This window comes from Podarcis pityusensis, assembly GCF_964106645.2.
Source record: "Podarcis pityusensis genome assembly, chromosome: 5".
NCBI classification, from domain to species: domain Eukaryota; kingdom Metazoa; phylum Chordata; class Lepidosauria; order Squamata; family Lacertidae; genus Podarcis; species Podarcis pityusensis.
The window spans coordinates 16,429,003-16,441,883 of record NC_138032.1 but is presented as its reverse complement, the minus strand read 5'-3'; the positions used below and the strand labels follow the sequence as shown (position 1 = coordinate 16,441,883).

At 44.4% G+C, this 12,881-nt stretch overlaps 1 protein-coding gene across 2 annotated transcripts in view; it reads right to left on the bottom strand.

Moving 5' to 3' along the window:
* The window catches only part of GOLIM4 (golgi integral membrane protein 4), a 60,027-nt gene that overhangs the window by 23,204 nt on the left and 23,942 nt on the right, over nucleotides 1–12,881 (bottom strand). The window contains exons 2-7 of one of the 2 annotated variants that reach the window (XM_081007948.1): nucleotides 7,329–7,403; nucleotides 5,669–5,718; nucleotides 4,736–4,789; nucleotides 3,778–3,928; nucleotides 3,482–3,564; nucleotides 2,413–2,496 (exon numbers count right to left, since the gene is read on the bottom strand). In XM_081007948.1, the coding sequence (XP_080864074.1) occupies nucleotides 2,413–2,496; nucleotides 3,482–3,564; nucleotides 3,778–3,928; nucleotides 4,736–4,789; nucleotides 5,669–5,718; nucleotides 7,329–7,403 (497 nt within the window). The remainder of the gene's footprint in view (nucleotides 1–2,412; nucleotides 2,497–3,481; nucleotides 3,565–3,777; nucleotides 3,929–4,735; nucleotides 4,790–5,668; nucleotides 5,719–7,328; nucleotides 7,404–12,881) is intronic. The other variant, XM_081007949.1, reaches the window with a different exon arrangement.

Below are 12,881 nucleotides of genomic sequence, written 5' to 3'. Positions count from 1 at the left end.
TTGTGTGGGGCTGCCTTTGAAGACACTCTGGAAACTACAGCTAGTTTAGAGCCCTGTGCCTAGGCTGCTGAAGCATAGGTGCCAGGCAAAAAAGGATGTTCCGCAAGCACTTTTAAAATAAAAAAATTAAAACAGACTGATGTTCCTGTCTATAGGAGGTGCTGTGAACTGAATACCTGAGTTTATTTTAAACATGCTGTATTGGTTTGTACGCTTTGTTTTATTATTATCATCACCACCATGAAATTGTACTCCCCCCGCAGTTTTGCTAGCCTCTCTGGGAAACACACCTCAATGCTGAAGGGGGATATTAAATGATGCAAAGCCCTAGCCAAGCCACTAGCCTCACCAGGTGGTGCGGGCCAAGTTGCAATCTCTTGACTTCACTTCTCCCGCAGGGCTGCTCAAGGATAAAATGAGATAACCCTGAAGCTCCTTGGAGGGTGAAGGACACACGTCACGAGAAAATTTAAAACAGGCAAGTACTCGGAACACCATATGGAACCACGACAAATCACCTAGCAAATCACCTCCAGGGTTTTAGGCAGGGGTTCTTCCCAGTCTTACCTGGAGTTCCCAGGGACTGGGACCTTCTGCACGCCAAGCATGTGTCCCAGCACTGAGCTACAGCCCTTCCCCTTCGTTGTGCCACAGGTCTCCCATAGAAGCTTTGCTAGGTGCTTACAAGACTCTGTGTGCAGATAAAAGGGCTGTAGCTGAGTGCACTCGAACCCTGGAGAGGGCTCATCATCGAGCCTGCCTAGTGGCAGTGAAGGCAGAGCAGAAAAGAAGGCTTCCTTTGCTGCCTCCATTGCACCCTCATTGTGCCATCTAGCAGAGCTTTTCCGGGTAGCGCGGGGCCTTTTACAGTCTAGCCCACAGGAGGTGGCAGAACCGACAGTCGCTTGCTGTGACTTGCTTGCAAAGCATTTTGAGGATAAAATCGCATGCATCTGTGAGGACCTTTACTCTGCTCCTATTAAGGGAAAGGTAGAAGACCCCTGGATGGTTAAGTCCAGTCAAAGGCAACTATGGGGTTGTGGCGCTCATCTCGCTTTCAGGTCAAGGGAGTCGGTGTTTGTCTGCAGACAGCTTTCCAGGTCATGTGACCAGCAGGACTAAGCCACTTCTGGCACAACGGAACACTGTGACGGAAACCAGAGTGCACAGAAACACTGTTTACCTCCCTGCCACAACGGTACCTATTTATCTACTTGCACTGGTGTGCTTTCAAACTGCTAGGTTGGCAGGAGCTGGGGCAGAGAAACGGGAGCTCACCCTGTCATTGGGATTCAAACCACCAACATTCTGATCGGCAACCCCAAGAGGCTCAGTGGTTTAGACCACAGCACCACCTGCATCCCACAGAGACTATAATTCCTCTTATAGCAGAGGAATGTGATGGAGTGTCCAGAGCGTTGCCTAGTCCTGCTATATTGGATGATTTTGTTGCATGTGTGGCTTATGGGTTTGCTTTGTTCTTAATATGTATTTTGTGCATTCATTTTGTATTTTTATGCTTTGACCCGCCTTGAGACCTTCAGATGAAGGGTGGTATACAAATTGAATATAATAATAATAGTAGTAGTAGTAATAATAATAATAATAATAATAATATAATAATAATAATAATAATAATATCATCATCTCCTTTGCATGCGGAAGATCTCAGGTTCAATCCCCAGCAAATCTAAGTAGCAGTGGGAACACCACTGTCTCTGAAATCCTGGAGAGCCACTGCGGGTCACTGTAGACACAATACCGACCCAGAGAGACCGGTGGTCTGACTCTGCTTCCTATGTTGCAAGTCCTTAGCACAAATTTGCATGAGCTAATTTATATGCACAGGTGCTGGCTTAGGTCTCTGAGCAAACTGAGATGGAAGGTGGCTGGGGTCTCGCCAGAATTGTACTCTGCAGAATATTCAGCAGCCCTGCAAACGAAGTCACTTTTTAAAAAGGGGGGTGGGAAGGTGTATATGATCCGGGGGGGAGGACCAGTGTGAAAGCTCCAGGGGCTCAGGCCCCCCTAAGGCACACCCTCACGGCCCCGCTGTATGGAAGCCGTAGCTTGTAGCCTCCTGGACAGGAAAGAAAGATGTGGTTTTTATCCATATATGCATGCATTCACTCGAGCCCATAATGGAGCTGTCAAGAAACAAAAACAATTTACTACGCTATAATTTTGGCAGAGCAGAAATCCTTCGAAGCATGCATTTCTTACCCCGAGAGGGCAGCTGGTTGTTAACCGGAGATCCCCCCCCCCCCACCAAAGGCGTGCATGCATAAAAGTTGTGGTCAGCAGAAATAAAAAAAGAGGGAAGAAATGTTAGGAAGGTTTTTTTAAATAGACGAAAACAAAAACACCATTCATTAAGAGCAGAGTGGATGCAAAGCCTTTTTCCTGGCTGACCTGCGCAGCTTCTAGCGCACTCTTGTGGTCTTCCAGCGTCACTACAAGCTGGTCATGTTGAGAGATTAAACTCTTATGCTGCAGCTACACAAAAGAAAACGCCACCATCAAGGTTGATCCCAAATGCACTTCATCAGACACCAAGAAATAATCTTAGGATTGCCAGCAGTTTAATTGATTCAGCCCCTGCCTTTCATGTAATTATTTTGTGTGTGTGTTTACATCTTACCAACACTTCAGTAAAGTTGCCTTTTTGTGCAGAAATAACTATGGTTTTTGCCTCTTGTGCTGCCCCTGTGTTTTGGCTTTGGACTGCGACTCGCTCCCCCCCCCTTTTATAGCCCCTGTGAATGGATTTGGGACTGCTGAATTTGGTTTCATCTAAAGCAGGACACTATGTAAATCTGCCATTATTGTTCCCGAGACAGAGAAAGAGGTGTTTGTTAGTGTTTGGAAACCATTTTGAATCAAGATGGCGGACTGAGCCCTTCTGAACTGCCTTGGTTTTAACCAAACATGGCAGGAAACCAGCAAATTCATTACCCATTTATAAACCTCAGGGGTTTTTTTGGTTTCTTAGAATTCCCGAGCAACACTGGGTACTTCTTCCCTGGTCTGCTACCTATTTTGGAAAGTTGTTTGCCAGTTTGCTGTGCATTTCAACACCACTTAAGCTACCACAAACAAATTTTACGTGGTGGTTTCTGAGATCAAGGAGCAAGGTTTTGTGCATGCTTGGATTCAAAATGGACAGCGTTTTGGATCAATTTAGTAGGCTGAATCTTTCAAAACTGCAGTAATTTCAACCACTGGTTTCAAAATTGCACTGATTCTTGGGTTTCTTAGAATTCCCAGGCAATACCGGGTTCGAGGCTGCTAGTAAATAATTAAAAAGTAATATCAGCACGTTTGTGCGCACATTTAAGAAAAACATACCCATCGCATCTTTCCTTCCATTAAACAAGAAAAGATCTATTTGCAACCATCATCTTATTTTCCCGGTTGCAAACAAGGAGATTTTTCTCTCTCCCTGCCCCCGACTCTTGCCTTGGGAGGCCCAAGTTCTTACCTTCACATCTTGTAGCTGAGTATGAATATCTTGGTGGGCTTTCCTCAGCTGCCTGTTCTCTTCTCGCAGATTATACATGGATTCTATTAAAAATTCAGCGCAAACAAGAATTGATCCGACAGATTTATACATAGCAGAGAGAGACACAGAGCATCCTAATTATTCACGAATTTAAATATTTGCAGTCAAGTCCTAATGGAAGCTGGGTTAATGCCAACACGGGTGGCAATTCCAGGGAATGGCCTGGCCCCTCTTCCCCCTCCCCAAAATTTAAATCAAGTAACACAATGCTGTACCTTTCAGCTTGGAGAGCTCCTGCTCCTTCTCTTGCTGTAACTCCATATATTTTTCCTTATGATCATTGACCACTCTGTTGAAGTCATCTCCCTGCCTCCTGTGCTCCTCTTCCAGGTCTGCGTGCTGCTTCCTCAGTTCTTCATGCTGGCTCTGCAAAAAGGAGAGGGGGCAGACAAGACACATCACAAGGAATTATTTATCTGACCAGCTGAGAACTTATGTATTTGGACGTTCAGGGCAACCCCATCCCAGGATGAGAGCATGTTTTAACATAGGCCTGTAGAATTTCAATACTGCCATGGAGTCAGTCTAGTTAAGATGAAAACCATGAGTAGCATTAACCTTGGGTTAGTGTTGGTGGGAGTGTTAACAATGCCTTGATTTGGACATAACGCTGAACCATGGTTTACCTTTCCCTCTCCACTGGCTCATCCTTTTCAAGTTCCACAGTAAACCATGGTTAGTTTCAAACAGGAAGTGGATTTTTCCAATGTCCTCCTTGCAACCATACCATGAAGTAGAGGGGAAGGAGTAGCGTAACTGGCATAGCACTAAATTATTATTTCTGCATTACGTGCAAACCAGATCAGTGATTCAATCTGAATCTTGCCAATGTTGTAAAGTCCTCTGATGGGTCTGTTACCACCTCAGATTGTAGGTGAGGCAGATCGCTGCTTCAGAGTGTTCCCCAAGTCAAACACTTCTCGGTGTGTAGAACAACAGAAGATTAAGGCAGCTGCTGGGGTACACATGTTCCAGAACAGTTTAAAATTTTGCACACAATCACTGGGAAGCAAACATATTGCAACCAAGGCCTTCTCATGACACCCAGAAGGTCTATTGGTGTTGGAAACATCCATTTCCCCAAAATGCCAACTAGGACTGGAAGCAAAAAGTTGTCATCTTTTTCTAACTTCCCTGTTAAGACAGGATGCTTAAGAAGATGCATGTATCTACCTTCAACATCTGGTGTTGCACATTCAGTGCTCCATATCTGCTATTGGAATCTTGCTGCAAAACAAAAAGAGTAATATATAGTTAGCTGACATACTCAGCGGCTTCCTGCATAGCTACAGTACCTCTCTGTAAATTATAATACTAGGAAACTCTGAACTTGCCCATGGATCTACTTATAGGGCTGTCCATGTATCAGGCTCGCAGGGCACAGGACAACTTCAAGTTGCAGATTTCCCACAAACAACAGGCCAACTTTAACCCCCCAAGATGGAGGCAGAACACAGAAGAATAGAGAAAGTTTATAGGTCCTTTTAGTTCACAACGGTCTGTATTGACTGATAGTAGCTCTTCCGAGTTTCATGCCCAGCCCAACTTAGTGATCCCAGGGGTTGAACCCAAGACTTCCTGCAAGCAAAGCAGATCCTCCGCCATTGAGCTACAAAGGTGTCAAACTCTGGAGTGGAAGCAGTAGCAAAGCCTCAGCAATTTTCTGAGACATCCCGACATCACTCTCCACCTTCAGAACATGCAAGTTGCACTTCCCCTTTGTCTCCATGTCTGTAGGAAGGGAATCAAAAGCTCCCACTGTTTAACTTCAAGCGTCCAAAAATCACCCCCTCCAAATTAAATTGGTCTGGGGGAAAAAACACTTTTTCTGAAGCAAGAAACAGACCCAGCAAATCTACCAGGGGGAAACCTCAGTAACCATTGGACAGCCTTATCCTTTGTGAATTTGTTTAATAAGACTCCTTAAGCCTCGTAGGACAAGTCAAACTCCAAGTAATCTTACTTCTTGTGAATTATAATTATGTATGTTTTCCTTTTTCTTCATACCTTGGAACAGGTTAAATGTTAAGAGCATTCATAACTCTATTATCAGTTCAGCTTATGCAATAAGCAGAAACATCTTGTTCATTACTTCTGCACACTTACCCTTCCTTTATTTAGTGTTTCTTGTGCTTCTAATTTATAAACAAGAAAGTCTAAAAAACAAAAAGGAAGAGAAAATGATGTTAAAAGGCTAAAGTCTATTTATATTTATAATCTCCATCTATACAGCTATCAGGGCGGCATGCGATGTGTTTAAACATTTAAAAGGCATACAATAAATCAACTGCAAAACAATAAAACACATCCAAGAGACAAAGTCAAAACATCTCTGCATACAGGTGGTATCAGTCTAATCTGCTATATCCTTAATTAGGAAGATGAGTTGCTAATTGGAAAGATGGCCTAAACAGGCTGAACAATGAAACCATCTTGCTGTTTTGAGGAAGAAACCTTCTGCATCTCTCCCCCAGACAAAAGAAATGCAGAAAATCTCTTTAACAATACAGAAAGGTGAATTCATTGTTCGTCTCCATTTAGGTCATCCCTGATAAAGATAGACAAATTCAAGAGTCCCTCTGGGTATCTCAGTCCAATGAAGGCGTTGTTCATTAATCATAGCATTGCATTATTTTAAGTCAGTGTAACTAAGTCCCATTCAGAGTAGCCCCACTAAAATTAACAGACATTGCTAACTTAGGGCCATTAATGTCAATGGGTCTTCTCGTGAGCTGAATACAACCTTTTGCTACGGACCCTCCTGAGGCTGTTGGTTTACACATTCAGCTACTAGGAGTGTCTTCTTCAGGCATTTGTTGTGCACACATAAAAAGGCAATTGAGAGCACTTGGGACAAAACCAGGTCTCCACAATTACATTGCATGCATAGACACAAGCAACACATAATCCATGTTAGTGGGAAGGTTTACTTGTCCTTAGGGTTTCCAATATGGAGATAGGAACCCCGATCAACCACAGACCCAAGTGGGCGGAGCCAATCACCTGTCAATCGCCTGACATCATGGGATGCCAGGCATGTGCCGTGACATCAGGGATTTCCCATCACACACAGAAATATTAAAGCCACAGCTGCAAAGGAAGAACTGGGAGGGCAAATCAGGCTTGGGAAGGTGGGCATGGACTTATCCAAAACAGCCTCACAGGCCAAATCCAGAGACCTGGGGGGCCTGAAACCCACCACTGGAATAAGGATATACCAGGACTGACTTATTAAGCCTGTGCTACAACTCAGAGATGCAGTGGTATCTCAGAAGTGCCAACATGACCCAGAAAGCACAGCCCTAGCCGAATGAGCAATGGTTATAATGGGATGCCAGGAGACACTGTTACCTGAATTATGCCATAATCTGCAAAGAGTGTTTGCCTATTGTTCTGAGTACTGGCCAGGAAATATATCCATAGGTATTAACTGTAGAAATATAAATGTGTTTTTGAGTGCAAGAATCAAAACTTTATTTTGGGAAAACGCTCATATAGTCAGATGGAGTTTTGTTGCTGTTGTCCTTATCCACTAGATGGCAGTAAAAACTCATTAAGAAACTCCAGAGATTTGATCGCTCCGAAGCAAAATAGCCAATTCTTATTTTCAAAAATGTTTGGCAAAGCATAACCTATTTTAAAGGAGTCTTGAAAACCGAGATGGCCCTGAATGCAACACAGTGTTCCTCTAATAACAATACAAGTAGGAACAACATTTCTCCTGTTTCCTATCCTTTTTCTTTTTGTGAAAAGTAAAATCTTTTACCTTCTTTTGCTTTCTTATGTTCAAGCCTTTCTTTCTGCAAAGATTTCTCTAATCTTGACCGGTGCTCATATACAACTGAAAAAGGAAAAAATAAATAAACTGGATGTAAATGAGGAGTAGTTCAACAGGTAACAAAATATGTGTGTGTATCCATTTTGAAAACGTAATAAAAATAATAATAATAAACGGATGTACAAGGAATAGGAGGGAAGGAATCCATAACAAAATCAGCAAAAGAAAGTTCTCAGGAACTATCAGTGAAGTTGCACAAACCATGCAATTTGTGCATCGACAATGTGGCCTTTGGGAAATTACAGGTTGCATGCATCCATGTAGCCAAAAGCTTCCCACCTTTACAACCTGATAGCATTACAAGAACAAACCATCTGCGTTAACCATTTGAATGAACTTCCTTTCTTTTAGCTTTCTGGTGCATTCTGAACTCACATAATTGGGCCCAAGGGTCATCTAGTCCAACCCCCTGCAATGCGGGGAATCTCAGCTAAAGCATCCATGACAGATAGCCATCCAACCTCTGTTTAAAAGCCTCCAAGGAAGGAAAGTCCACAACCTCCCGAGGGAGACTGTTCCACTGTCAGAACAGCTCATACCACCAGAAAGTTTTTTCGTATGTCTATTCGGAATCTGCTTTCCCGCAACTTGAAGCCATTGATTCGAGTCCTACCTTCCAGAGCAGGAAAAAACAAGCTGGCTCCATCCTCCATGTAACAGCCCTTCAGATATTTGACAATGGCTATCATATCTCCCCTCAGTCTCCGCTTTTCCAGGCTAAACATACCCAGCTCCTTCAACCGTTCCTCATAAGGCTTGGTTTCTAGACCCTAGAAGGGCCAAAGCTGAGAACATCTGCCTTGCATACAGAAGGTCCCTAGATCATCTCCAGGTAGCACTGAGAAAGACCCAACTGCTGCCAGTCAGTGTAGACAATACCAAGTCTGTCTTTGTTTCTTCATTAGATTTCTTTCCCTTCTTTCCACCAAGAAGCTCAAGGTCACAGCATGAATGACTTTTCCCCTCCTCATTCTGTCCTCACAGCAAGCCTGGGAGGCTAAGAGACAGTGAATTGACTCATGGTCACCCAAGGAGCTTCATGACACAGATTAGATTTGGACCCTGGTCTCCCAGATCCTAGTCGGACACCCTAACCATTACACCACACTGGAGTTCAATGGACAAATGATATGGTATAAGGCAACTTCCTATTTTCAGAAGACAGGATGAGGCCATTAGGGTGCTAAAACCTTTTTGCAATTCTCACATAATTACTGCCTGGTTTCAAAAGACGTAGCTTTTTTAAACTGTCTAAACTGAAAGATGCTGCAATCATTTAAAGATTCCAGATGTGTGTGTTTTAAAAACGCATATAATGGAAGCAGTTTTTCCTCCCCTTCTGCTTATGTACATAGTGCAATGCGGGAGGGAAAAGGGATACGAAGGTCTGGCATTATAAACAGGGGAAAATCAGTTGGCAGCAGTCAATGGCGGCCCAAAGGGATGATAAACCTAATCACACATCAACACACAGTCAATACATGCCAAGTGAACTAGCAATAAATCAAGAAAAGTCAGAATTATCTTCAATCTGATTATGCATTCTTTCCACCCTTTAATTGGAGCATGGGCGAGGGGAGAAAAAGAACACAATGGAATTGAAAATTAAAAGCCTTTTTCTTCTCCCACCTCTCTGCCACAACCCCCCCCCCCCCCGTAGATGTGACTTGATTGCAAATTATCATATTATGTGAATAATTCAGTCAGCGATTCTTAAGTAAGGGGGGTGGGGGGAGTCACAGAACACCCCAAGATGTGCTGATTGCCTCCAAGTTAGACAGGTGTACGAAACCCTGGAGAGTCACTGCTGCCAGTCCGTGTGGACAATACTGAGGTGGTTGGAACAATGGTCTGATGCAGTACTAGGCAGCTTCCTAATAGTTTGGATTTGATATCCCGCTTTATCACTACCCTAAGGAGTCTCAAAGCGGCTAACATTCTCCTTTCCCTTCCTCCCCCACAACAAACACTCTGTGAGGTGAGTGGGGCTGAGAGACTTCAGAGAAGTGTGACTAGCCCAAGGTCACCCAGCAGCTGCATGTAGAGGAGCGGAGATGCAAACCCGGTTCCCCAGATTATGAGTGTACCGCTGTTAACCACTACACCACACTGGCTCTTATCTGCTTGATGTAGGGTAACTCTGTGGTATGAGCAGGTTCAATCCTTGACATCTTCAGAGGGACTGCCCTCTGTCTGAAATTCCAAAATTCCCAGTTCATTTAGACAATACCAAGGTAGATGGACCAGTGGTCTGATTCAGTAGACGCTGTGTTCCTTCAACAGCATACGACCCAACTATCTGAAAGGCCACCTCCTTTCCTACCGGGGTTAAGTATAGCAAAGAAGGCCCTGTTGAGAGGCACCTAGTATTCTCCTTATATAGCTTCCATCGTATGTTGTGGAACTCTGGCCTTTTGACAGTTAAGGGTGGTATCCAATGCAAAAGAACTTCCCCACTCCCTGTGATGGCTGTTCTCTGTCTCCAGTCAACGACAGTAATGTTTCTGAGTCCCAGTAGCTGGAGACTATGGTGGGGTTTTTTTCTTCTTGTGCTCAGGTCCTGTCTGCAAGTTTCCTTGTGTCCTCTGTAAGAACAGAATGCTGGACTAGATGGGTCATTGGCCTGATCCAGGAAACTCTTCTTATGTTCTCCCCCTGGAGCTTTCCCCAATCTGTTCTAAAGTGTGGGAAACCACAAGAACAAGTTTAGGGGGTGCATAGGGGGAGGAGAGAGGGGGTGCTCAGCTGTGAAACTGTAAATCCTTGCACTAACATAATGAGTCACTGCTTTGGATACAACCCTAAGGCATTTGGTTTTACAGGACCCCCAACTTTTGTCGAATCTATATTGTTCTGGCTTGAGCTGCGATGGCTTTACTGCCTTATTTGTTTTTATCACTGCATCTTTCATTGTTGTAACCTGCCCTGTGGTGAAGGACAGCTAAGGAATCTTATAAAAAGGTACAGGGGACACGGGTGGTGCTGTGGTCTAAACCACTGAGTCTCTTGGGCTTGCCGATCGGAAGGTTGGCGGTTCGAATCCCTGTGACGGGGTGAGCTCCCGTTGCTCTGTCCCAGCTCCTGCCAACCTAGCAGTTCGAAAGCATGCCAGTGCAAGTAGAGAAATAGGTACCACTGTGGCAGGAAGGCAAACAGTGTTTCCGTGCGCTCTGGCTTCTGTCACTGTGTTCTGTTGCGCCAGAAGCAGTTTTGTCATGCTGGGCACATGACATGGAAAGCTATCTGTGGACAAACGCCGGCTCTCTCAGCCTGAAAAGCAAGATGGGCGCTGCAACCCATAGTCATCATCAACTGGACTTAACCGTCCAGGGGTCCTTTACCTTTACTTACAAATTACTAGGGGATAAAGCGAAGGGTACTAGTTATGACGGGACGTGGGTGGCGCTGTGGTCTAAGCCACCAAGCCTAGGCCTTGCCAATCAGAATGTCGGCAATTCGAACCCCAGCAACGGGGTGAGCTCCCGTTGCTCAGTCCCAGCTCCTACCAACCTAGCAGTTCGAAAGCACGTCAAAGTGCAAGTAGATAAATAGGTACCACTCCAGCGGGAAGGTAAACGGCGTTTCTGTGCTCTGCTCTGGTTCGCCAGAAGTGGCTTAGTCATGCTGGCCACATGACCCAGAAGCTGTACGCCAGCTCCCTCGGCCAGTAAAGTGAGATGAGCGCCGCAACCCAGAGTTGTCCGCGACTGGACCTAACGGTCAGGGGTCCCTTTACCTTTACTAGTCATGACAGCTGGATGCTACCTTCAGGATCAGAGGAAGCATGACTCTGCGTACAAGTTCCCTGGGGAACAAAAACGGGAGATAGACATTGTCCTCATGCCCTGCTTGTGGGTTTCCCTGGCTGACCAATGTGCTGGATTTGACAGGCCTTTGGTCTGATCCAGCAAAGCTCTCCTATTGTTCTTATGACCTGATGTTGCAAAGAAAATGAGATGCGGTGTTCTGAACCATATTCCCCAATAATAACCCAGAGGTCGCATCCTCATCCTTCCTTGGTTCTCCCCATTGACTTCAGCGGAATTTAAGCAAGCTTAAATGTGCCGGACAGCAGCCTCCAATTTATTAAATTCCATCTCAGAGGGTGGTTTGTATTCATTTCACTTACGCAACAGCCCTACCTTAACTTAGGACAGCTGCTCAGCTTGTCCTAAACCCATCAACCTGTTTCATCCTTACAAACTTAAATTAAAGAAACGCTGCTAGGAATGACCTGAACAGCTGTGTTTCCAAGTCTCTATACTCGGTTCGGCAAGAATCGGCACACTTTGCGCAGTGTTAAGATGGTGCTGTTTCTGGAACGAAACAATTTTGCCATTTCAGCATTCTGCCTCCCAACTGTACTTCCCTCAGTGTCCTGTGGAAATGTGCAAACAGACTATGGTGACAATACTCCTCACTTTAAAATTATTGATTGATTTTAGCGGGAATTTTACCCTGAAGATCACAAAAGCAATTATTCCCTATGTGTAAATAATGAAAAGTTAGTTTAAAAAAATGAAACTACTATCTTATGTTTTAGCTTGGTTATAATAGGATCATGGAAAATTCCCCAAAGTTTTAATACACTTTTTGGAGATGCCAGGGACTGGTCCTGCCCTCTGAAACCCAAAGCAGTAACAACTAATAATGATATGTAATAATAAGGCTGTTGTTGTTTAGTCATTTAGTCGTGTCCGATTCTTTGTGACCCCATAGACCAGGCACACCAGGCATTCCTGTCTTCAACTGCCTCCTGCAGTTTGGTCAAACTCATGCTGGTAGCTTCAAGAACACTGTCCAACCATCTCGTCCCCTTCTCCTTGTGCCCTCCATCTTTCCCAACATCAGGGTCTTTTCCAGGGAGTCTTCTCTTCTCATGAGGTGGCCAAAGTATTGGAGCCTCAGCTTCATGATCTGTCCTTCCAGTGAGCACTCAGGGCTGATTTCCTTCAGAATGGATAGGTTTGATCTTCTTGCAGTTCATGGGACTCCCAAGAGTCTCCTCTTAATAAGGCTAGTTACTTAATAAGGCTAGTTACTCCTAATAAGGCTAGTTACTCTCAATTGCCACAGGACTGCGGAATCAAAGGGAGGCATACTCTCTGACCTCTCCCACCAGCCAGGACATTAAGGGCACTGGGAGGCTGTACCTTGTCTCTTATAAAGAATATCATGCCAATGGGGAGTAAAACCTGGTCCCATCCATTAGCCAGTGCAGAAAAAGCTGCCCTAACGCTTGCTTTCCTCTTCCCTCCCTATTCCTTTTTCCTTCTGTATCGTGGCTATTAGATTGTGGGCCTGCAGGCAGGTACTCTCTTATCTTCTGATACGTATAAAATGCTTAGATAATTTCAGGTGCTTTGTAAGTGTTTAATGGTCTGCATAGAGCTGAACAATAATGAAAAATATTAATAATTAGCAAATAATGCGGTGCATATATTGAAACATCTGGTTTAAATAATCTGGTTTAAAAAGCAG